This window comes from Anolis sagrei, chromosome X (assembly GCF_037176765.1).
Source record: "Anolis sagrei isolate rAnoSag1 chromosome X, rAnoSag1.mat, whole genome shotgun sequence".
In the NCBI taxonomy this organism is placed as follows: Eukaryota; Metazoa; Chordata; class Lepidosauria; order Squamata; family Dactyloidae; genus Anolis; species Anolis sagrei.
The window spans coordinates 14118105-14145374 of NC_090034.1; the positions used below are offsets into that span (position 1 = coordinate 14118105).

General features: G+C 40.7%; 1 protein-coding gene across 1 annotated transcript in view; it reads left to right on the plus strand.

The window, feature by feature from the left end:
* Positions 1–27270, plus strand: part of LOC137097870 (multidrug resistance-associated protein 1-like) — a 74557-nt gene that overhangs the window by 1366 nt on the left and 45921 nt on the right. The window contains exons 2-5 of the mRNA XM_067473164.1: positions 18686–18862; positions 19276–19401; positions 19876–20013; positions 23837–23962. Of these exons, the coding sequence (XP_067329265.1) occupies positions 18686–18862; positions 19276–19401; positions 19876–20013; positions 23837–23962 (567 nt within the window). The remainder of the gene's footprint in view (positions 1–18685; positions 18863–19275; positions 19402–19875; positions 20014–23836; positions 23963–27270) is intronic.

Consider the following 27270-nt stretch of genomic DNA (forward strand, 5'->3'; position numbering starts at 1 on the left):
CTTGGTTTGTTAATCTCCAAAACTGGGTTTTCAATGGGTCTCCCCATGCCTTCCAAGCCCTGGCCTCCTCTTTTTCCAAAGGTTTCGGGCAATTCTAACTACTTCTTCTTATACATTTCTTTTATTCCTCTTTCTCAACTCTTTTTTGCTCCAAAATAAAGATTCAAAGCGCCTCGCTCTTTGAAAAAGGACAATTTGAAAGATCCAGGCCTTTCTTTTAAAGGGATGCTGAATTGTCAAAAGGCTTTCATGGCCAGAATCACTGGATTGCTGTGAATTTTCCGGTCTGTCTGGCCACGTTCCAGAAGCATTCTCTCCTGACGCTTCGCCCACATCTATGGCAGGCATCCCCAGAGGTTGGGAGGTGTGTTGGAAACAAGGCAAGTGAGGTTTGTATATTTGTGTAATGTCCAGGGTGAGAGAAAGGACTCTTGTCTGTTTGAGGACAGTGTGAATGTTGCAATTGATCACCATGATTAGCAGGAAGCAGCCAAGCTTTGAAGCTGCAAGGCTGTTCAATGCTAATCAAGGTGGCCAATTGCAACATTGTCTGTTTGAGGCAAGCGTGAATGTTGCAATTGATCACCATGATTCGCAGGAAGCAGCCAAGCTTTGAAGCTGCAAGGCTGTTCAATGCTAATCAAGCTGGCCAATTGCAAGATTGTCTGTTTGAGGCAAGCGTGAATGTTGCAATTGATCACCATGATTCGCAGGAAGCAGCCAAGCTTTGAAGCTGCAAGGCTGTTCAATGCTAATCAAGCTGGCCAATTGCAAGATTGTCTGTTTGAGGCAAGCGTGAATGTTGCAATTGATCACCATGATTAAAGTCAGCAGCCAAACTTTGAAGCTGCAAAGCTGTTCAATGCTTATCAAGCTGGCCAATTGCAACATTGTCTGTTTGAGGCAAGCGTGAATGTTGCAATTGATCACCATGATTAAAGTAAGCAGCCAAGCTTTGAAGCTGCAAGGCTATTCAGTTCTAATCAAGGTGGCCAATTGCAACATTGTCTGTTTGAGGCAAGCGTGAATGTTGCAATTGATCACCATGATTAAAGTAAGCAGCCAAGCTTTGAAGCTGCAAGGCTATTCAGTTCTAATCAAGGTGGCCAATTGCAACATTGTCTGTTTGAGGCAAGCGTGAATGTTGCAATTGATCACCACGATTAAAGTAAGCAGCCAAGCTTTGATTCTGCAAGGCTGTTCAATGCTAATCAAGCTGGCCAGTTACAACATTCATTCTTGCCTCAAACAGACATAAGTTCTTTCCCTGACCCTGGGCATTCCACAGATATATAAAGTTTCAAAGTTTGGCTGATTTCTGCTAATCATGGTGATCAGTTGCAACATTCATGCTTGCCTCAAACAGACAAGAGTTCTTTCTCCCACCCTGGACATTATTCCATAGATATATAAACTCCACTTGCCTGGTTTCCAACAAACCTCGCCACCTCTGAGGATGCCTGCCATAGATGTGGCCAAAACGTCAGGGGGGAATGCTTCTGGAACATGACCATACAGCCTGGAAAACTCACCGCAACCCAGGAAGGCGATTTAATGGAGAATAAAAAACCAGATGGGATTAAAACCTGGGGTTTTTTTAGCTTTGGGGGAAATTATTGGTGGCCGAATACAGACTCTCTGTGCATATATATGTGTGTGTGTGTGTGTTTGGGTCTTTATGTATATATGTGTATATATCTATGTATGTGTGTGTGTGTGTGTGTGTATATATATATATATATATATAATGACACACATACAATAGAACACAGATGACTTAAATACACACACACAGAGGCAGTTGGATTTGTTTGTAAGTTGGAATATGTGTGTGTGTGTGTGTGTGCACGTGTGTGTGTTTTGGATTGCATAGGAAAAGATTAACCCCCCCCCCACACACACACACACACTTGGTAGTGTTTGTGTTGCTGTCTGTGCTGCTTTTCAAGAGATTGCAGCTCACTTTCTGCCCCTGTGTGAATTGGATTTGGAATGGAAATTGGAAACAAGGATTGGGGATAAAGCTTCAGTGGAGACCCCTTTTCCCCATGGTAATAATGCTTCCAGGAGTGGGGCAGATTTCTCTCACTTCCTGTGGTCTTCACTAGGAGTCATTTGTAAGTTGGATTTTTGTAACTCGAGGACTGCCTGCAGAGTAATTTGTCCACACACAATATAAACATATACACATATGCATATATACAGGACTTATACACATATATATGCATACATATAGGACTTATACACATATATACATATACACACATACAGGACTTACATATATACCCGCACAGGACTTATGCACATATATACATATACACACATACAGGACTTACATATATACACGCACAGGACTTATGCACATATATACATATACACACATACAGGACTTATATACATACATACGGGACTTATACACATATATACATATGCATACATACAGGACTTACATATATACATGCACAGGACTTATGCACATATATACATATACACACATACAGGACTTAAATACATATACATACATACATAAAAACATACAGACAGGACTTATACACATATACATATATATACAGGACTTATACACATATGCATACAAAAGCACACTTATATATACATGGATCTATGCGTAAAGAGTGTCCCAAAATGTGTATATAGCTTTTCACCACTTATTATGGCCATGATGGTGATGAGTTGAAGGTGAAGTAAATAATATTTACATTGAAGAAAGTTGTTGTTGTTTTGTGCCTTCCCACCTCATGGCATCCCTAAGCTGAATCTCAGTCATAGAAAGATAAGCTTGAGTGAGTCACATTCTCTCAGCCTCAGAAGAAAGGATGCCATGAACAAATATTTCCAAAAACGTCCCCTGGTTGGCTGCCATCAGTCAGCCATGGCTTGCTACAGATTGCACACGCCTTTGGGAGAACGGAGGAAGATTAAACAAATGACTCAGACCATTTCCCTGCTGAACGCAAGGCCGGCTCTGAGTCAACGTTTGCAAGGTTTTCCAGGGCTGACGTCCCATAAATCCCTTGTAGTTGGACAGACTTGCATAGGGTGGTGTTTCCAAAAGCCGGCTTTTCAGGGCTTCTGATCCAGCTGGGAATTGTATGGGGAGGGCAATGGTGTTTGGCTTGTATGTGTTTTTGTTTTTGTGAGCAAGCTGCTTTGGAAACTCAAGACTGAGTTCATCGGAGTTCACTGTCTCTGGGACTGATGCCACCTGCCTTAACATAAGGGCACCTTGCAAATGCCAAAAAAGCAAGGAGGGAAACATTGGGAATACATTCCCTTAAGGGTTTGGCTTATACTTTTGCATTGCAGTAGCCTTTATCATTGCAGAACCCACATGAATGTATAAATGTATGGAAAATACAGTCTTAAGGGATTGGCTTATGAATTTGCGTTGCAGTAGCATTTATCACTGCAAAAACCACAAGGATGTTTGGACGAAATAGTCTTAAGGGGTTGGCTTATGATTTAGTATTGCACTAACCTTTATTATTGCACAACCCACAATAATATGGTACATGTTTGGAAGAAGTAGTCTTCAAGGATTGTTTTCTAATTTGCTTTACCATGTATTTTCCTGATCAGTATCTGCAATACATAGTAAAATTTAGTTCTAGAGCTGTTCGGTATCTCTTATTTGAGGGTCAGAAAACCTATTCCTCTTGTTTTAGGGTCCAAAAGTAATCCCTTTATAGCATTGCTGAGTTTTCCTTATTTAAAGGGATGTCTTTTCTTTTCCGATCAGAAAGTTTGCCCTTATAGAGTTGCTACCTTTCCTTTATTTAAAGGGATCCCCTTTAATTTAGAACCATAAAGTTTTCTCTTATAGGGTCTCCACATTTCCCTTATTATATGGGATCTCTCTTGTTTTAAGGTCAGAAAGTTTTCCTTCATAGCATAAAAGGATCTTTTAGGGTCAGAAAATGTTCCCTTATAGGGTTTCCAGATTTCTCTTATTATAAGGGATTTGCATAAATTAGCATATGTGGTCATTTTTATGTCATAATTTTAAGGAAATGAAACTTTGTGTTAATATTTAAGAAAATGACATGCATATGGATGAATTTGGACGACGGATTGGATCACGACTCTAGTTATGAGATGCATTGTGTTGTCTATTGTTGTGTCAATATTGTATATTATGCTTTTATGGTTTTAAATTGTATATCGTTGATTGATGCTTATCCTTGTTGTAAACCGCGTTGAGTCGCCTGTTGGGCTGAGAACCTGCGGTATACAAGTAAAGTAAATAAATAATAAATTAGAATATGCATGATGAGCTCATGAAAAGCTATTTTAAAAAATCCCTTATAGTATTGTCAAGCGTTTCTTATTATAAAGGGGTGTCTCTTGTTTGCAAGTTAGAAACCTTTTTCTTTCGGCTGAACGTAATGCAACCCCCCTTCCAAATATTTTGGGGTCATAGAGATAGTATTCTATAAATCTTATAATTATGGACAGAATGCCAATATGCATCCTATAAATATGGACAGAATGCCAATATGGCAGAGAAGTCAATGGCTAAATGAATTGCAGCAAATACTGTACTTTCTTTAGGCAAAGTGCAGTCTTTTTAGCAGCCACTTCCTGTTTGCCAAAATAGCGCTTTGTGGGGTTCAGCTGCAATTTATTGCTGCTTTGAAAACCTGCCACCACTGCTTTTCATCCCATGCAAACTGTCCTGTCTGCTTCCTATGTAACCATGGGATCTCTAGTATTTAGAAAAGGCTGCCTTCTAAGAGAATTGTAGTTCTGCAGGGTGGAAAGGGAGTAATGCTGCACAATGTATTGGGCTAGGGAGTGGTGCCCATTGCAGCTGAGCTTCTTAAAAGGAAATAATAATAATGGGACTTTTGAATCCAGACTGACAAAGTTTTGGAACACAATACACCAGAAATCACGAATGTGGAAAAGAAAAAGTTTGGATTATTGATGTTGCCATACTGGGTGACAGTCGCATTGAGGAAAAACAACAGGAAAAACTCAGCCGTTATCAGGACCTCAAAATCGAACTGCAAAGGCTCTGGCATAAACCAGTACAGGTGGTCCCAGTGGTCATCGGCAAAAGATCTCAGCCGGCATTTGCAAACAATAAGCATCGACAAAATCACGATCTGTCAATTGCAAAGGCCACCTTACTTGGATCTGCATGCATCATTCGAAAATACATCACACAGTCCTAGATGCTTGGGGACTGTTCAACTTGTGATTTTGTGATACGAAATCCAGCCTATAAATCTCATTTGCTGTGACATACTGTGTTTTTGTGTCAGTAAAATAATAATAATAATAATAATAATAATAATAATAATAATGTTTATTTATGCTCCACTTTTTCTTTCCAACGGAGACACAAAGAGGCTTGCAATAAAAGCATTCCAATACCATTTAAAAATCCCAAAATATACAAACATAAAAATAGAATTAAACATCAGTGGTCTGAACTGAAAAGAGTTTAAATCCTTAAAACTAATTATATTCAAAGCTAAAAGAAATGTGATTGAATTGCAGAATCAAAAGAAGGAAAATGGAAAAAACAGAGGGAATACCACAAGAATCACGTCTAGTGCAGAATAAGTGTAGTTAGAGTAATAGCTATAATATATATCATATCATCATAGGTTATCTCTCGTGGCTGAATACGATTGACTTCCAAGGGTAGAGTTTATATGTGTGTATGTGTGTGTAAATATATTTGTATATATAGTATGAAACTCTGATAAGGGCTTGTTTTGGCCTCCTGTTTGCTGGTAAAAGGGAATGGCTGTGTTGTGAAGCACTGTGATGTGTTTATTGTAATTCTATATTGTTATGCTTTCACATGTTTTATGTAATTATGATGTTATTGTTTATTGTCTGCATTTTCGTTTTGCGTTTTCAGTTTTATTCTGTTGTAATCTGTGTTTGGGCTTGGCCTCACGTAAGCCACCCCGAGTCCCCATTGGGGAGAAGGTGGAGGGGTAGAAATATTATTATTATTATTATTATTATTATTATTATTATTATTATGAAAGGATGCATGTCCCCAATATGGAAAGTTTGGAAATCTCTGCTCTATAATACCATGGGAATCTGTGGATGGCATCCAGGGACTTATCTTTGCTTAAAAACTGGGCTTTGTAGTCCTCATTTCCCAAGATTTTGGAGAACAAGGGTGCAGAATTCCTTTTCTTGCTTGTTGTGTAAGTGAATCTGATCCGACCCGCAACCGTATGCACAAAAGCACATTCGCAAACAGGCTTATGCAATAGATCCGCACCTCCAGTCTCTGCAAACGTAGCCCTTGCTTTAATCCCTTCAGGGGTAAAGGTGCTTTCCATTCCCTGTTTGGAGTTGGATTTGGCTTCTTACATTCACTTATTTGAAAGTAAGAGCCCTGTGTAGGCTTGCCTTTGATAAAGCCGACAAAGGCCTGTAGGTTTCGATAACAACAACAACCGATTACAATTGGTAGAGTCTTCAAGCATATTAGATACTTCCAAGAGGCTCGTTTCCTCTTCTTTCCTGGCCTGTATTGGGATCCAAAGAGAAAGTTAAATATGTAAATAAATACAAAACAGGTAGAGTCTGTTTTGATGCTTCCAAGAGCTCATGTCCTCTTCCTTTTCCTGGCATGGCCTGTATTGGCATGCAGGTGCGTGGGATGCAAGGAGAAAGTTGCATAAAGTGTAATAATAATGGTGATCATCATCATTATAATGTCTTGGCATGCCTTCTCCCTGGCAAGCAGTGGGAAAGCTGGCCTTTGTTTTTCAGGGCTGCTATAATCAGTGTGACACCCCAGCTTTTTGCTTCGTGTTTTGCAAAAGTTGTTCTGCTGCATTGTTCCAAGGGAGCATCTACACTGTAGGATTGATGTGGTTTGTCCCTACTTGAACTTCCTTCAGGACGTTCTTCCTAATCATAGATTCTTAGAGTTGGAAGATATCCCAAAGAAAGTCATCCAGCCCAGCCAGACAGTGAAAGCCCTCCCAACAGATGGCCAGCCACCTTCTGTGTAATTATAATTTTTAAAAAAACACATGTAATCCTAGAGATGGAAAGGGCCCCAAAGGCCACCCCGTCTGCCATTCAGAAAGGCACCATGTAAATTCTCTGTATCTCTGATTCCAAGATGGTTTCACTTAATGGCTTCCCATTAAATCTCAGAAGTGATGCCATAAGGAAGCCCTGGAGACTGGGACTAAATGGAGCTGTGGGTTTAAATGACAGGAAAGAAAACAGATTCCACTTAAACGCTTAGGAAGAATTTCTAAGAGCTATTTAACAGAAGAACTCTGTGCCTCATAGTCTCCTTTTTGGAGGCTTTTAAACAGAGGCTGAGTGGCCATCTGTCAGGAGGGCTTTGATTAATGTTTTCCTGCATGAAGGCAGAAGGGGGTTGGGCTGCATGGCCCTTCCAACTATAGGCTTTCTATGGGGAAAAAACACGTTCCTGAAGAGATTCACCACCAAGCTTTCACTGGGAAGTCCTATGACTTTCCTGCAGGTTTTATCTCCTTAGAGTTTGCAAGGGTCAAACCGTCATGATTTTCAATGCAATTTGCCATGCTTTCCTTGCTCTTTTGCAGCAGTGTGAGTAAAATTATTGTTGTTGTTGTTATCTCACAGGGTGCCACATTATTGTTGTTATTATTAGCTCATAAGGTCCCGTGTTACACTTTGTATTTTGTTTCTGGGTTATAAACGTATTTTCCTAATGAGTTCTATCTTTAAAAGCATGTAAAAGTGTATTAAACTGCAAAAACTTTGTTTTTGCGGGATATCTTGCAGCACTTGTTGCAATCGTTTTCCAATCAATATCTCATCATAGACCAGTGTTTCTCAACCTTCCCAATGCTGCGTCCCCTTAATACAGTTCTTTATGTTGTGCTGACCCCCAACAATATTTTTGTTGCTACTTCATAACTGTAATTTTGCTACGGTTGCGAATCGTAATCTGATATGTAGGATATATTTTAATTCACTGGAGCAAATTTGGCACAAATACCCAATACTCCCAAATTTGAACACTGCTGGGGTTTGGGGGGGGGGGGGATTGATTTGGTCATTTGGGAGTTGTAGTTGCTGGGATTTATAGTTAACCTATAATCAGAGAGCATTCTGAACTCCACCAATGATATAATTTAACCAATCTTGGCACACAGAACTCCCATGACCAGCGTAAAATACTGGAAGGGTTTGGTGGGAATTGACCTTAAGTTTGGGAGTTGTAGTTCACCTGCACACAGACAGACTGAGGACACAAACAATGATGGATCTGGACCAAACTTGGCACAAATACTCAATAAGCCCAAATATGAATACTGGTGGTGTTTGGGGAAAATACATTTTGACATTTGGGAGTTGTAGTTACTGGGATTTATAGTTCACCCACAATCAAAGAGCATTCTGATCCCCACCAATGATAGAATTGGACCAAACTTCCCACACAGAATGACCATGACCAACAGAAAATAGTGTTTTTTGATGGGCGTTGACAACCCATCCGTCACTCCCCTCACGACCCCCCGTTTGAGAAACACTGTCATAGAGTCTCAAGCAATTCAACATAGTTTGTGTCAGTCACAAAAACATTTTTAATAGAACGACTTTGAAAGTAAGGATCACACAATGAAACATGAAACAACACTTTCAAACAAGGAACAGAACATTTTTCAAATTTTGTTACATAGTGTTTTTGATAGGTGCCATCCTACAAGCCCATGTTTCAACTTAAGTTCAGTCCCATCATGGAAAGTTACAATTAGAAAGTCCGGCATCATATTTCCTACCTAATTTGACCTCTATTGCAAAGAGGAGCTTGGGCTGAGAATATAGGTCTCTTTGGGCATGGCTGGGTTTTTCTTTCCTTCCTGTTTTGATATCCCCGAAAGAGCTGAAACAGGTGGCATCGAACGCTGCAGAATCTGCCTGGAAAAAAAGAGCTTTTTCCTCCATTGTTGCATGACATGAACCTGGAGCCTTCCCTTTGAGAAACTCACCTTTTCTTTTCTTTTTTGTGGCTCTGGTCAATCAATGGGGATCTCGACTCTTCTGGTGTGCTTTTCGGAATTGCGCTGACCAGGCTCCTCTTGCGCCGAATGCCCTTTTGCAGTATGTTTGTATGCAGCCGAACGTCATCATTTTAGGGAAACGGTTGCTTTCAACAATGGTATGGAACACACTAAGATAACACACTCTGATGTGAGTGAAGTCAGTTGCTGACATGTGGTGTCCTGTGTCTTTAAATGAATGGTTCCCAACCTGTAAAAGACTGTGGATCAGACCACTGAGGCAAAAATTTGGCATCAATCAACCCTATTTGAGATCAATCAACCCAAGTATTGAAATAGCACCATGTAACAAAATTTGAACAGTTTTCTGTTCCTGGTTCGAAAGTGTTGTTTCTTGTTTAATTGCCTGGTGCTTATTTTCAAAGTTGATGTTCTACTCCAGAAACTGTTGTTTTTGTGGCTGCCACAAACTCTGTTGAATAGACTTAGGCTTGAGATATTCATTGAAAAATTATCACAAAATGTGCTGCAGGATGTCCCACACAAAGTATTACATAGTGTAATGAATCCCGTAGATGATATTTCAGAGAAAGGGATGGGCAAGATTCCTTCTGGTGATTGCTTCTTGCCTAAGAAAAGCCCTGTGAAATTCATTTGGTTATTATAAATCAACAATTAACACTAAAACTGTTTCATCATCACCTGGCTTTATCCGCAATATCAGTAAAAACGCCCCTGTTTTGTTTCCATGTATCTTCCCTATCATTAAAGCATTTCTTCATTGGCAAAATAAACTGATTTCCCTGCCCAGTTTATGGAGTGCACTCAGGAAGCCTAAATGGCAAAGTTGTGCAATTTCTAGATTCATAGGCATGAGAAAGGCCTTGTCTTTAACGTTATTCCTGACCCATCCCTGAATTCCCGAATGCAAGGATTCTTTGTCGATTCATGCCCCGTGTTTTTGGCTTTTTCATTCTGTGGAGCTCATTGGAAGCTTTTAAACAGAGGCTGAATGGCCATCTGTCAGGGGTGCTTTGAATGTAATATTCCTGCTTCCTGTCAGGGGGTTGGACTGGATGGCCCATGAAGTCTCTTCCAACTCTATGATTCTATGATTCATCATCATCCTTATCTTCTTCTTCTTTCATCCTCTTCTTTCATCATCATCATCCTTTTCTGTGGAAACTGCAGCTTCCAAAATCCCTGTGTTTTCCAAGCTCTCCTCTCAAAAACACAGATTCATCAGCTTCAGGATGGCGATGCCATATAGTATTGTTGTTACATATTTGTCTATATTCTGGCTGGAGGAATATGGGAGCTGAATTGCCAAAAGATGACAGTGGTGGTCATAATGATGGTGATGATGAAGATAATCATAATATGTAGTCTCTATCTTGAAGCCTTTTCCAAATTCTTATCTCCATATCCTTGTTGTTGTTGTTGCATATTGGTATATGCTAGCTGGAGGAATGTAGAAGTTAGATTCCCAAAAGATTATGATAATGAGAGTGGAAATAATAATAATAATCATCATCATCATCATCACGATGATAATAATAATAATAATAATAATAATAATAATAATAATAAGATGAGAGCTTGGAAAAGGCTTCAAGACAGATATTTTTATTATTATTATTATTATTATTATTATTATTATTATAATCATTACCATCACCACCATCACCACCATCATCATCATCATATGCAGTCTCCAGCCTTTTCCAAGCTCTAATTTCCATACCCTCCTCCTCCTTATATTTATCTGTATTCTGGCTGGGGAAATGTGGTAGTTGGATTCCCAAAAGATGATGGTGGTGATGGTAATGATAATAATAATAATAATAATAATAATAATAATATCTGTCTTGAAGCCTTTTCCGAGCTCTCATCTTCTTCTTCTTCTTCTTCTTCTTCTTCTTATTATTATTATTATCATCGTTGTCATCATCCCTTTGAAATCCAGCTCTCACAATCCTCCAGCCAGAATATAGATAACAATATATAATAATATACTTTATTTATATTCTGCTCTATCTCTCCAAGGGGACTCAGGGCGGATCACAGAACACATATATGGCAAGCATTCAATGCTATTATGTAATTAATAGGACAGCTAATACATAAACAGAGGTAAAGGCTTTTCCCATATTTTCCCATTTCCAGCATCTGGAGGCTGTACTTGACTCTGGCCACGGGTGTGTGCGTGGATGTGTGTTGTTGCTCTATCTACCATGCCAAGGAGCTTTTGTCATCAGTAGGCGTCCTCCCAATGTTCTCATTGGTGCCTTTATTACCTCCCTGATTAAAGCAGTACCTATTTATCTACTCACATTTCTGTTTTCGATCTGTTAGGTGAGCAGAAGCTGGGGCTGATAGTCAGGCACTCACCCCAACCCAGGCTTGCACTGCCAACCTTTCAATCAGCAGGACTTCTGCAGCTTAGTGGTTTAACCTGCTGTGCCAAGCCCAGCATATGACAACAATCTTTTATCATTATCATCTGTAGTCTGACTGGAGGAATGTGGGAGTTGGATTCCAAAAGGATGATGATGACAATGATGATGGCAATAATGATAATAATAATAATCTTTTTCCAAACTTTCATCTCCATACTGTTATTATTGTTACTGTCGTCATAATAATAATAATAATAATAATAATAATAATAATATGCAGTCTCCATCCTGAAGCTTTTTCCAAGCTTTCATCTCCATACTATTATTATTGTTACTGTCGTCGTCGTCATCATCATCATCATCACCACCACCACCATCATCATCATCATCATCATCCCTGCTTTGGAATTCAACTCTGTCATTCCTCCAGCCATAATCTAGGTAAATGTGTAACAATAATAAACTCCCCTCTCAGTATTATTATAACTATTGTTATTATTATTATATTGTCACCATCCTCATCTGTGCCCTGCTTTTCTGTCTGGATCTCCTTCATCTCCCCTTTCTCCCAAAGTTGGCTTTCCCTTTCCCTTCAGTATATTCTCTCATGTTTCTCAGAGCTCTTTCACATCCCTTAATTGCAGGACTTAATGGTGTCAAAGACCCATAATAACAAGATGCCTTGCATTGCAGTATACCTGCTTCCAGTATACCTGCACTGTTCATGATATAACTTAATAACCTCCAAGAGGCAGAGCCATATCAGATAACACTGTTTGTTCAGGCTCCCAATGGCCTGCAGGGCACACAAATGCAGATAACGGGTCTTTTGCGATTGCTCTTTAGTGCCAAAAGTCTGATAGGAAGTAAAGGGAGCTTTGTCAGGAAAGACAGTTACATCTGCGTCATTCATCCTTCTGTAGAACTGTGTGAGTGTCGGGCATGGAGCCGCGTTGTGCTATGTAGCCGGTTTGCTTGATAACACTATGTGACAAAACTTGAAAAATGTTCTGTTCCTGGTTTGAAAGTGTTGTTTCCTGTTTAGCTGTGCGGTCCTTACTTTGAAAATAGAAACTTTAATATTTTTGTGGCTGCCACAAACTCTGTGGAATTGGTTGAGACTCTACAAGAAATGTTTTGAAAAGCTATAGCAAAATGTGCTGCTGGATGTCTCTTCCTTCTGCAAAGACAGTTTTTGCAGTTTAATAAACCCACCGCCAAGGCTTTGCCCCGGAAGACAATCAGACTCAAGGGCCAGCAGGGATTGGCTATGAGGACGTCCCTCTTGCTTTCTCAGCCCATTTTTAATTTGCCAATCAATGCCAATCTCAGTCCCAAGAAGAGAACTACCCCCTTTTGCAAAGGCTGCAGCTGCTGCGTTGTTTCCCTGCCAGTCTCTCTTCCCTCTCTCGGCCTTTCTGCTATATTGGGAAGGAGGTCACCTGAGGCTGCCCTGGGGTCACTTGAGGTCAGAGGCAGACTAGTCTCTTGCTGACCTTTCCTGGACTCCGGGGTCAACTCAGGTTAGGCAGAGAGCATCTTTCTCCAGTCTGTTTTGGAGAGAAAAGCAGAATAGAAATAATAATAATAATAATAATAATAATAAATATAAAGCAATATAATAATTAATGGGTTGTTGTAGGTTTTTCCGGGCTATATGGCCATGTTCTGGAGGCAATTTTTCTCCTGACGTTTCGCCTGCATCTATGGCAAGCATCCTCAGAGGTAGTGAGGTCTGTTGGAAGTAGGAAAAATGGGTTTATATATCTGTGGAATGACCAGGGTGAGACAAAGGACTTTTGTCTGCTGGGGCTAGGTGTGAATGTTTCAGCTGATCACCTTGATTAATATTCAATGGTTTGGAAGTGCCGGGGGGGGGGGGGGAGGGGGGAATCTTTTGTTGAGAGTGATTTTATGTACCTGTTTGTTTCCCCTCTGTTGTTTTGCTGTTGTAATTTTTGAGTTTTTTTAATACTGGTAGCTAGATTTTGTTCATTTTCATAGTTTCTTCCTTTCTGTTGAAATTGTCCACATGCTTGTGGATTTCAATGGCTTCTCTGTGTAGTCTGACATGGTGGTTATGAGAGTAGTCCAAACTACTCCAACCAGAGAAATCAGCCATAGCAGAGCACCTGATGAACCAACCTGGACACAGCATATTATTTGAGAACACAGAAGTGCTGGACCACTCTCACAACCACCATGTCAGACTACACAGAGAAGCCATTGAAATCCCCGGGCACTTCCAAGCCATTGAATGCTAATCAAGGTGATCAGCTGAAACATTCACACCTAGCCCCAGCAGACAAAAGTCCTTTGTCTCACCCTGGTCATTCCACAGATATACAGGGTTAGTCAAAATGCATAGGCCAATAAGCCATTCAATTGAATGGCTTATTGGCCTATGCATTTTGACTAACCCTGTATAAACCCATTTTTCCTACTTCCAACAGACCTTACTACCTCTGAGGATGCTTGCCATAGATGCAGGCGAAACGTCAGGAGAAAAATTGCCTCCAGAACATGGCCATATAGCCCGGAAAAACCTACAACAACCCAGTGATTCCGGCCATAAAAGCCTTCGACAGTAATAATTTATCATAATAATATATTATAATATAAAATAATCTATTACAATAATAATATGTAATGCTCTCAGATAATAATATCAAATAATGATAATTTCTCCTATGAGGCGTTGAATTGGCCCTGTCTTCCGTTTGGCCCCAAGACAGAAGCTTTCAGTCTTTATAACTTTCCTTCTTCTCATTCAAGGAAGTCTTGCATTCCTCTGGATTTCCCCTCCTTCATAGAATTCCCTGATCCAGGAAACACCAAATGTATATGCCCCAAAACAAAAGAGACTGTTTTGCATCTCATTTAAATTATTACCACATTTAATTATATCTCGCTTTGATCTCCAGGTTGAGACACAAAGCAGCTGCATTGAAAGAAAGGTTGGAAATCCCAAATAATAGTAATCATAATAATGATAATAATAATTTATTACCCACCTCTCCCCTCTGTAATAATTGATTAATTATGAAAAATGGTTACATTCTGTGTCTTAGTTTAATAATAATAATAATAATAATAATAATAATAATAATAATAGTACCCACTTATTCTATCCTTAATAATAGTTTGGTGATAAAAGATTATTACATTTTGTGTCTAATAATAATAATCCCCTGGTGGCACAGTGGGTTAAAGCACGGAGCTGCTGAACTTGCTGTCCGAAATGTTGGTGGTTTGAATCCGGGGAGTAGGGTGAGCTCTCGCTATTAGCCCCAGCTTCTGCCAACCTAGCAGTTTGAAAACCAACTTTGGTGGGTGGTGCTCATCTCCATTTCTAAGCCAATCTCCAAATGTGAGTAGATCAATAGGTACTGCCTCTGCAGGAAGGTAACAGCACTCCATGCAGTCATGCTGGCCACATGACCTTGGAGGTGTCTACGGACAACGCCGGCTCTTCGGCTTAAAAATGGAGATGAGCACCACCCCGCAGAGTCGGACATGACTAGACTTAATGTCAAGGGGAAACCTTTTCCTTTAATAATAATAATTAATTAATTAATTACCTGCTTCTACTCTACTTAAATCATAGTTTAGCAATAAAAGGTTATTATATTTTGTGACTTATCTTTATAAGAATAATAATAATAATAATAATATTAATTGCTCACCATTCCTCTCCTCTCCTTCATAATAGTAATGAAAGATTATTACATTTATTATCTTATTTTTATAATATATAATAGTATATTTATACTATTATAAATATACTGAATAGTTAGATGATGAAAGATCATTACAATTTGTGTGTTATTTTAATAATTATAACATTATTATTATTATCTTTACTTATATTCCTCTCTTAAAGGAGACTCAAAGCTTTTAATAAGCCTTCTGCCGGCTTGGACCGGTCAGAAGAAAGCTTGCTTCTGTGTGTGTGTTTTCATCGCCTTTCCTTCTGTTTTACTTGGCAGCCCTTTAATCGTTTGTTTTGCCATCAAAATCAGGGCTGTTCCTTTCACCCCTCTCTTGGCTCCTAATTAAAAATAGCTGCTAATCGTGGAGGAGGCCAAGCTAATCCTGTTGGCTCTAAGGGCAAAGCAATCGGATGCTGCAGCGGTGGCCTTCCAGGCGCCAATTCTAGAAAGAGAAAGAGAGAGACCGGCTGACCTTCCAAGACCGGACCAAGCTGTGAAATTCCTTAGAATCAAGATGACCCAGGGCAGCGAATCTACGGAAAAGCTATCATGTAATATAATATAAAGCCATCTACCTGCAAGAACGTTTCGTCTCCCTAAAAGAGAATAAAATACAAATAGAATTTTGTTCCTGTTGCAAAGAAAATGGAGATCAAGGATTAAGGCGTAGTGGTCCAAGGAGCACTCATTTGCCATGAACATCCTTATCATTATCTTCTTCTTCTTCGTTAAGTCAATGACAAGGAAAAGAGGATGGTGGTGATCTCAAAAGGAGAAGAAGAGAAGATGAGGAAGAATTGTGTCCAGTTCTGGGCACCGCAATTCAAGAGAGATATTGACAAGCTGGAATGTGTCCAGAGGAGAGCGACTAGAATGATGGGGGGTCTGGAGAACAGGCCCTATGAGGAGCGGCTTAGCGAGCTGGGTATGTTTAGCCTGAAGAGGGGAAGGCTGAGAGGAGATATGATAGCCATGTATAAATATGTGTGGGGAGGCCGCGGGGAGGAGGGAGCAAGCTTGTTTTCTGCTTCCCTGGAGACTAGGACGCAATGGAGCGGTGGCTTCAAACTACAGGAGAGGGGATTCCATCTGAACACGAGGAAGAACTTCCTGACTGTGAGAGCCGTTCAGCGGTGGAACTCTCTGCCCTGGAGTGTGGTGGAGGCTCCTTCTTTGGAAGCTTTTAAACAGAGGCTGGATGGCCATCTGTCAGGGGTGATTTGAATGCAATATTCCTGCTTCTTGGCAGGGGGTTGGACTGGATGGCCCATGAGGTCTCTTCCAACTCTTTGATTCTATGATTCTATGATTCTAAGAGGATGAAAGGAGGAGAAGATAAGGGTGATTGTGATGAAAGGAGGAGAAGGAGGAGGACAATGAAAGGAGAAGAAGATAAGGATGATGATGATAGAAGAAGAGAAGGAAGAAGATGAAAGGAGAAAAAAAGGAAGATGAGGAGGGTAAAAGGAGAAGAAGTTATGATGATGATGTATGATGATGATGATTAAAGGAGAAGAAGAGGAGGAAGATAAGAGGGAAGAGAATGAAAGGAGGAGGAGAAGAGGAGGATGAAGATGAAAGGAGGAGAAGAAGAGGAGGATGAAGATGAAAGGAGAAGATAAGGATGATAATGATAAAGGAGGAAGAAGAGGAAGACGAAGATGAGGATAAAAGAAGAAGATAAGGATGGTGATGATAGAAGATAATAAGATGATGATGATGAAAGGAGAAGAAGAGGAGGAAGATAAGGGGAAGAAGATGAAATGAGAAGAAGAGGAAGAGGAGGAAGAAGATGAATGGAGAAGAAGATAAGGATGATGATGATGATAAAAAGGAGGAAGTAGAGGAAGATGAAGATGAGGATAAAAGAAGATAAGGATGGTGATGATAGAAGAATAAGAAGGGTGATGATGAAAGAAGAAGGAATTGATGGTGAAAAAAGAAGTTGATAACGATGATGATGATGATGAGGATGAAGAAAGTTAAGGATGTTGACTATGATGATGGAAGAAAAGAAGAGAATGAAAGAAGACAAAGATGATGGTGATGATGGAAGAAAAGAAGAAGAAGGCAATAAATATTGAAGATGATGATGTTGATAATGATGATGATGGATATTCCTCTCCCCTTTTACCTGCAGAACCAGATGGCTGTAAAGTTGAAATGGATCCTATTTATACAGAATTACTATATTATTATTATTATTATTATTATTATTATTATTATTATTATTATTCTCATTCTCATTCTCATTCTCATTCTCACAGAGTTGGTAGGGACCCCAAAGAGCCATCTAGTCTAGCCTTCTTCTACTAGGAAGGAAGGAAAACACAGTCAAAGCACTAGTTATATATTCACGTCCTTTGCTTAGGAATAGACTTTCCTCTTGGACTGGGCTGGCTATTTTGGATCAATAGTTGCGTTTTCCTTTGTGCACTGATTGTGCTTTGTAAAAACATGAGGATGGCGGGACCGTACCTTAATGATATACGATTAAGTCGGAATAGTTTATGCCAAACATTGGAAAGAAAATATTATTCCATCTGTAGGCGAATGATTGACCAAACTGCTAGACTTTGCAGAATTTGATAAATTGACTTGTCTCCTTAAAAAAACAACAATACAATGTTTTCAAAATAATTGCAGAATATATCGATAGAATGTTTAAAGACTGGTCTGTAATAGTGTTGAGTGACTAAAAATACATTGTCAGAACAGAAAGAGTATGATAAATGTTGTACGATTATGGAGCCCTCGGTGGTGCAGTGGGTTAAGCCCTTGTGGCAGCAGTACTGCTGGCTGAAAGGTCGGCAGTTCAAACCTGGGGAGCAGGGTGAGCTCCCATCTATCAGCTCCAGCTTCCCGTGCGGGAACATGAGAGAAGCTTCCCACAGGATGGTAAAACATCCAGTTGTCCCCTGGGCAACATCCTTGCAGACCGCCAATTCTCACACACCAGAAGCGACTTGCTGTTTCTCAAGTCACTTCTGACATACAAAAAAAGAGATCACCTTTGAATACTTTACGTAAATTATATATATATATATATATATACACACACACACACACACACACACATAAACATTGATAAGAAAATATTGTTAAGACTCTTATCCCAGTGTAAGGTTGGGAATTTTTCTTTCAAATAAGATACATATGTGTTCCTATTATTAGAAGACGTAAATTACTACTGTTAATTTGTGGTTTTATGTACCAATTATTATGTTATAAATATGTACACATTAGAAATAATAATTTAAAAATTGGCAAAGAGAAAAAGTAAGGACCGCACAATGGAACAGGAAATAACACTTTCAAACTAGGAACAGAACATGTATCAAATTTTGTTACATAGCATTTTATTTATTTATATATTATTTATTTATTTACTTACTTACTGTATTTGTATACCGCCCTTCTCAGCCCTCGGGTGAGAAGGGGAAATTATCATTATTTGATATTATTATTTGAGGTCATTATATTTTATTGTTGTAATAGATTATTTTATATTATATGTTTATATATTGATTATATATATTAAATAGCATTTCCTTTTCCGCCCTAGGACTGGAATGTGACGTGGAACACAACGCGCCCGGACTTCACCCCGTGCTTCCAAAACACAGTCCTGGCCTGGACCCCCTGCGCCTTCCTCTGGGCCTGCTTCCCCTTCTACGTCTTCTTCCTCCGGCGCCATGACAAGGGCTACATCCAGATGTCTCATCTCAACAAAGCCAAGACGGTAGGCGCCTCCCCCAGGCTTTCCCTCTTGGACTGCAACTCCCATCACCTCCTCCTCCAGTGGCCAAGGAGGCTGGAAGATACAGTTCAGTAACTGCCGTATTTCATCGCATCAGAGTTGCCCCCCTATAATGTCACATATACTCTCTTTTGGGGGTGTGTGTGATGAAATTGCATTTTTGTGTTCCTCGCGTAATGGTCGCAGCCCCATTTTAAACTGTTCCTTTTTCCTTCCTCTTCCTGGCCTCCATTGATGGAGTATAATATTCAAGCCTTGGGTAGAAATGAAATAATAGTCACAGAAAAGAGAGAGGAGGCTCAGCACCTTGGCCTGGCTTTCATGGTTTTCTGTCTCAAAACATTCCTGAACATTTTTGCTGTCTGTTTGCAGTGTCTTTCCATTTTTCTTTCCAGGCCTTGGGCTTCTTGCTGTGGATCGTCTGCTGGGCAGACCTCTTCTACTCTTTCTGGGAAAGAACTCGCAATATTTACCAGGCCCCAATTTACTTGGTCAGCCCGACCATCCTGGGCATCACGATGGTGAGTGTTTGGTCACTTCATGCCACTTCTTTTTGCAAAAAAACACGAATGGCTTGAAACAAGAGGCCAGAATGGGCAAAAATGCCACATGAGCATGCTTCATCTCCCATCTCCTTATTAAAAGTTACTTTCATCTGTTCGCTATTGAATAGCCAACATGATGATGATGATGATGGTGATGGTGATGATTCCACATAGTATATTATTATTATTATTATTATTATTATTATTTGTACACATATTATATTATTATTTGTAAACCCATACATTGTATCCTTCATATTATATTATTATTACTATTCTTCTTCTTCATATTATTTTCTTATTATTTGTAATCCATGTACTGTATTATTATTATCATTATCAGTATTACTTAATAATAATAATAATTTTATTTCTACCTTCCTCTCCTCATGAATCTGTTGTTGTTGTTGTTGTTGTTGTTATTTAATCATATTTTTTGCTATTTTACAGCTCCTCGCCACCTTTTTGATACAATATGAGAGGATGAAAGGGGTGCAGTCTTCAGGGATCATGCTGATCTTCTGGCTCATTGCCCTCCTCTGTGCCACCGTGACGTTCAGGTCCAAGATTTTGCAGGCCTCTGATGCGGTCAGTAGCCTTTTTTTTTCTGACTCTTCCTCCATCCATCTAGTCCTACAATCTGGTCTAACTGGTTTAACTATGAAGCATTGCGTTCCGCAGCTAATGATCCATTAAATCGATGGGTTTCGTATAACAGAGCTTTCGCACCGAATTGTTAATGTTAATCCTCTGATTTTCTGGGGTTCTACAAATCCCTTGAGAGAGAGTATTTTAATCAAATTTGTGAAGAAGTAAATCCCCCAAAAGTCAGACCCACAAATATTTGGAGGGTCAACTAAATGAATAGCTTATGTATAGAGTAGTGGTTAATGCTCACAGTCTGAATTTGAAGATGTTTTGATGAGTTTTGACGGATTTCAGCAGTTTATCTTTAATTCATTCTATTGATACTTAATTCTATGTTAATGTTTGTATATTTGTGGATTTGGAATGGCATTAAAATGCTTTTAATTCAAACCGCTTTGAGTCTCCTCAAAGTGGGGTATAAATGAACATAATAATAATAAGCATGATAAACATAATAATATATATATATATTAAATTTTTTGTGTCAGGAGTGACTTGAGAAACTGCAAGTTGCTTCTGGTGTGAGAGAATTGGCCGTCTGCAAGGACTTTGCTCAGAGGATGCCCGGATATTTTACCATCCTATGGGAGGCTTCCCTCATGTCCTGCATGAGGAGCTGGAGCTGACAGATGGGAACTAACCCTTCTCCCTGGGTTTGAACTGCTGACCTTTTGATCAGCAGTCCTGCCGGCACAAGGGTTTAACCCATTGCACCACTGGGTGCTCCTATTTTTAAAACATTAAATATCTATGAATATAATAATAATAATAATAATAATAATAATACAATAATAACTGCAAAAGGTCACCTTACTTGGATTTGTGCGCATCTTTCGAAAATATATCGCCCAGTCCTAAACGCTTGGGAAGTGTTTGACTTGTGATTTTGTGATCCGAAATCCAGCATATATATCTTGTTTGGTGTGTCATATTGTGTTTTTGTGTCAGTAAAATAACAATAAAAAATAAAATTAATTTGCTCAGCCTTCCATTGACGATGGGTGCCTCCCACTGGTGCAACTGGTGCAAACTGGGGTCCTACCCCCAGATAAAACTAAAGAGATCAGGGAAAATACACAGACCAGTTAGATATGATCTCACTAACATTCCTAGCGAATATACAGTGGAAGTGAAGAACAGATTTGAAGGACTAGATTTAGTAAACAGAGTCCCAGAAGAACTATGGACAGAAGTCCGCGACATTGTTCAGGAGGCGGCAACAAAGTACGTTCCAAAGAAAAAGAAAACCAAGAAGGCAAAATGGTTGTCTGCTGAGACACTGGAAGTAGCCCAAGAAAGGAGGAAAGCAAAAGGAAACAGTGAAAAGGGGAGATATGCCCAGTTAAATGCGCAATTCCAGAGGTTAGCCAGAAGAGATAAGGAACTATTTTTAAATAAGCAATGCATGGAAGTGGAAGAAGACAACAGAATAGGAAGGACAAGAGACCTCTTCCAGAAAATTAGAAACATTGGAGGTAAATTTCAGGCAAAAATTGGTATGATAAGAAACAAAGATGGCAGGGACCTAACAGAAGCTGAAGAGATCAAGAGAAGGTGGCGAGACTATACAGAAGATCTGTATAGGAAGGATAACAATATCGAGGATAGCTTTGACGGTGTGGTGGATGAATTAGAACCAGACATCCTGAGGAGTGAGGTTGAATGGGCCTTAGAAGCATAGCTAACAACAAAGCAGCAGGAGACGACGGGATCCCAGCTGAACTGTTTAAGATCTTAAAAGAGGATGCTGTCAAGGTGATGCATGCCATATGCCAGCAAATATGGAAAACACAAGAATGGCCATCAGACTGGAAAAAATCAACTTATATCCCCATACCAAAAAAGGGAAATGCGAAAGACTGCTCAAACTTCCGTACAGTGGCCCTTATTTCTCATGCCAGTAAGGTAATGCTCAAGATCCTGCAAGGAAGACTCCAGCAATACATGGAGCGAGAGTTGCCAGATGTTCAAGCTGGGTTTAGAAAAGGCAGAGGAACGAGAGACCAGATTGCCAATATCTGCTGGATAATGGAGAAAGGCAGGGAGTTTCAGAAAAACATCTACTTCTGCTTCATTGACTATTCTAAAGCCTTTGACTGTGTGGATCATAATAAATTGTGGCAAGTTCTTGGTGGGATGGGCATCCCAAGCCACCTTGTCTCTCTCCTGAGGAATCTGTACAAGGACCAAGTAGCAACAGTCAGAACTGACCACGGAACAACAGACTGGTTCAAGATTGGGAAAGGCGTACGGCAAGGCTGCATCCTCTCACCCAACCTTTTTAACTTGTATGCAGAACACATCATGCGATGTGCGGGGCTGGATGAATGCAAAGCTGGGGTGAAAATTGCTGGAAGAAACATTAACAACCTCAGATATGCAGATGACACCACTCTGATGGCCGAAAGCGAGGAGGAGCTGAGGAGCCTTCTAATCAAGGTGAAAGAAGAAAGCGCAAAAGCCGGGTTGCAGCTAAACGTCACAAAAACCAAGATTATGGCAACAAGAATGATTGACAACTGGAAAATAGAGGGAGAAACCGTGGAGGCTGTGACAGACTTTGTATTTCTAGGTGCAAAGATTACTGCAGATGCAGACTGTGGCCAGGAAATCAGAAGACGCTTACTTTTGGGAGGAGAGCAATGTCCAGTCTCGATAAAATAGTGAAGAGTAGAGACATCAGACTGGCAACAAAGATCCGCCTAGTCAAAGCCATAGTATTCCCTGTAGTCACCTACGGATGTGAGAGCTGGACCTTAGGGAAGGCTGAGCGAAGGAAGATCGATGCTTTTGAGCTGTGGTGTTGGAGGAAAGTTCTGAGAGTGCCTTGGACTGCGAGAAGATCCAACCAGTCCATCCTCCAGGAAATAAAGCCCGACTGCTCACTGGAGGGAAAGATACTAGAGACAAAGTTGAAGTACTTTGGCCACATCATGAGGAGACAGGAAAGCCTAGAGAAGACAATTATGCTGGGGAAAGTGGAAGGCAAAAGGAAGAGGGGCCGACCAAGGGCAAGATGGATGGATGGCATCCTTGAAGCGACAGGACTGACCTTGAGGGAGCTGGGGGTGGTAACGGCCGACAGGGAGCTCTGGCGTAGGCTGGTCCATGAGGTCACGAAGAGTCGGAGACGACTGAACGAATGAACAACAACAACAACCCCCAGATTTAAGAGGTTCTCTTGGGCCTCCCACTTGCTCTTTGCCATGTTTCTGCAACAAGTACCATAAATGATAAAGCATCATCATCATCATCATCATCATCATTATTAGAAACACAACGAGATGAGTCCACAGCAGACAAGATCACTTTGTTGGCTGTTGTATTGGATCACACATCGGATGCTTCCCAAGTGTCTAGGACAGTGTGATGTATCGACAAGTAATGCATGCAGATCCCAGTAGGGTGGCGTTTTCCAGCTAGCAAATGGTAATTTTGTCAGCGCCGATTGTGTTTAAGTGCAGGCCAAGGTCTTTAGGCACTGCACTCAGTGTGCCGATCACCATTGGGACCACCTTGACTGGCTTGTGCTTTATTATTATTATTATTATTAGCTTAGGTCCATGGCGATGCCCAGATTAGCCACAAAAATGAGGTTTTTGGAGTATAACAACTACTTTCAAAGTAAGGACTGCCCAATTGAACAGGAAATAACACTTTCAAAGCAGGAACAGATTTCCCCCCCCCCCCCCCAAATTTTCTTACATAGTGGTGGCGGTGTTGTTATTTGCTGTGCCGACCCTGAGTGTTTTCTCCTCCACAGGTGGAAGACCTTGACATCTTTCGCTGCGTCACCTTCTTCCTCTACTTCGCCATGGTGCTGACAGAGCTAGTCTTGTCCTGTTTCCCTGAACGGCCACCTTTGTTTTCGGAGACTGTCCACGACCCGGTAAGTAACAGGCCGCCATTGTGTAACCAAAATTGTCCCAAAACACGGTGTGCTCAATTGCTTCTCATAACAATTGCACCATGTTTTACTAGCTCCTTAAGACAGGTTTTCTCCTTGAAAGCCCTCGTTAGATTTTCCAGAAGGCAATAACATCGGTGAATGAAATGCTGGTGTTGTGTCCATTCCTTTTTTATATATATATAAGATCATTTTGTTCCTTTTTCTCTGTTTCCAAAAATAGTGCAGCCTGGAAACTCTTGTGTCTGTGTTAAAGAGCAACAGACCAAGAATCAAAATGTATGTTTTGAATTAAACAAGAGGAATGTTTTGCGGTCTTATTGGTGCACTGCTCATCACCTCTGCTTCTGGTATGCCTTCGGATAAAGCAGTGCAACAATTCAGGTCTCTTCAGGGAGAGGATGCAGATGGGGGAAATGCAGCACAGGGGAATATCTGGCTAATCCAAAAGGATTCAAGTCTCTTAAAGCCAGATAATGGAGGTGGGGAAATGCAACACAAAATAGGTAAAGAGGCAGTACAATACTATCTGGCTACTCCAAATGGATTCAAGTTTCCTAAAGCCAGATTATGGAGTTTCGGATTCAGTAGGGGAAATGCAGCACAAAATAGGCAAGGAAGCAGTATAGGAATATCTGACTACACAAAATGGAATCAAAACTGTGCATCATTTTTTTTGGACGCATGTTCCAATGGAAAACGAGCTGATGACTGTGGCGCATCTGGCTGGGAGTCAGCTGCATTAAGATCACTACTGACCGAAAGGTCATGAGTTCAAAGCCAGCCCGGGTTGGAGTGAGCTTCTGACCAATTTGTGTAGTTTGTTGTCGACCTTTGCAACCCGAAAGACAGTCGCACCTGTCAAGTAGGAAATTTAGGTACCACTTATGTGGGGAGGCTAATTTAATTAATTTACGAGGCCATAAAAATCTCCAGCAAGCATGCAGGGAATGAGGAAGTTCTTCATCAGTGTCGCGGATGGACGGTGAAGCGACAGCTCCCCTGGTGGCCAGAAAAAGTTGGAATGTTAAATAGCCTCTGACTGTCTGTCTATATGTGTTGTGTGTCTATGGCATTGAATGTTTGCCATGTATATGTACATTGTAATCTGCCCTGAGTCCCCTGCGGGGTGAGAGGGGCAGAATATAAATACTATAAATAAATAATGAAGGAAAGCTAAAATACAGAAAGCATCAGACGGCTTATTACACAATGCGTAACAGAAGCTGCGGGCAGAGGAATGACAACAGATGCCAAAGAAGAAATCCACCTTCTGGATTTGTTCCATTGTGGACTCAATATAATAATGCAAGATGTGATTGTGGTGTGTCCTCCTTAAATTGCTTGGCTGCCTGGTTTTGTTTCAGTGGCTGTCTTTCCACCACTGCTGCTGTTTGTGTTGTTTTCATGGCTGCCGTAATGCAAAGCAGCATGGGGCCAATGACTCCAGATTAGCTTGTGTTTTGAGCCCAGTGGGAGACCCATCGACCAAACAGAGTTTCCTGTCTGTCTGGGAGGAAGCGAGAATGATTGACAGCCTCAGAAGACTATTCTGGGCAGGAAGTGTTAATTCTCGCTCACTCTCTTTTGTGTTCTTTTCGCTCCTTTTTCTATGTCTTTGATGATCATAGAACCAAAGACCACCCAGTCCACCCATATCATAGAATTGTAGAATCCTAGAGTTGTAAGGGATCCCCAAAGGCCATCCAGTCTATCTTCTGTCAGGGAGGCAGACACCATTCAAGCCCTCCCAGCAGATGGCCATCCAGTCTGTGCTTCAACACCTCCAGTGAAGGATCATAGTTATATAATATAGTTGGAAGGAAACCCCAAGTGCCATCCAATTTATCCTGCTTCTACCATAAAGGAAGACACTGTCTAATCACTCCTGACAGATGGCCATCCAGCCTCTGTTGACAAACCTGCAGAGATGGAAACTTGATTGGGCTTTGTATCCCATTTTGATAGCCCTTTACCACCAGAAAGTTTTTCCTGAAGTTTAGGTGGACTCTCTTTTCCTGCAGTTTGAACAAATGGTTCAATTGTGTCCCAGTCTCAGGAGCAGCAGGAAACAAGATGGGCCCTTCCTCCTGAATGGGTCTTCCTTTCAAAGATGTAAACATGTCTCTCATTCAGATCCCATATACAGTGTTATCCTCGGTCTGGACAATGTATTCCTATGGATACAGTAAAAGATCACATTGGCCTTTTTTGCTGCTGCATCACACTGTTGACGTTTTTGTAGTTTGCTAAGACTCCTAGATCCATTCTGAAGTTGCTGTGACAGAGAAGGGCTGGAGGACCAATCCATCTCAGCAGGGTGTCCCAAAATAAATGTGGGGTTCTTGGGTTCAAGCAAAAGGCAAAAGTCCATAAGGAATCCAGGAGAAGGCCAGAGGTCTTACACAGTGGTCAATTTGTATTGTGTGGCCATTGGACACGCAGAAGCCAACAACAACAACAACGCCTCCTCCTCCTTCTTGTTCTTCTTTTTCTTTTCCTCTTTTTTTTTTGTTGTTGTGTCAGGAGTGACTTGAGAAACTGCAAGTTGCTTCTGGTGAAAGGGAATTGGCCGTCTGCAGATGTTGCCCAGGAGACACCTAGATGATTTTGATGTTTTTATCATCCTTGTGGGAGGCTTCTGTCATGTCCCCGTATGAGGAGCTGGAGCTGATAGAGGGAGCTCATCCGCTTCTCCCCAGATCTGAACCTGCGACCTGCTGGCACAAGGGTTTAACCCATTGAGCCACCGGGGGCTCCTCTCTTTTCCTCCTCATCCTTGTTCTTTTCCTTCTACACTTTTTCATTCTTCTCCTTCTTCCCATTACCCTCCTCCTCCTCCTCCTCCTCATTCTTCATCTCCTTTTTTGTCTCCTCCTCTTCCTTCTTCTCTTTTTCTTCTTCTTCTTTTCCTCTTTCTCCTCCTCCTTCTCATTTTTCTCCCTGTTCTCCTCCTTCTCCTTTTTCTCCCTCTCCTCCTCCTTGTTGTTCAACTTTTTCTTTTCCTCCTCTTTCTTGTTCTTCTCCTCTTTCTTGTTCTTCTCCTCTTTCTCCTTCTTCTCTTTCTCCTTCTTCTCCTTCCCTCCTTCTCCTCCTCCTTGTTCTTCTTCTCCTTTTTCATCTTTCCTCTTCTCCTCCTTTTCTTCTCCTTCTTTTCCTCTTTCTCCTTCTTCTCCTTCTTCTCCTTCCCTCCTCCTCCTCCTTGTTCTTCTTCTCCTTTTTAGTCCTCTCCTCTTCCTTCTCCTCCTTTTCTTCTCATTCTTTTCCTTCTTCTCTTTCTCCTTCTCCTT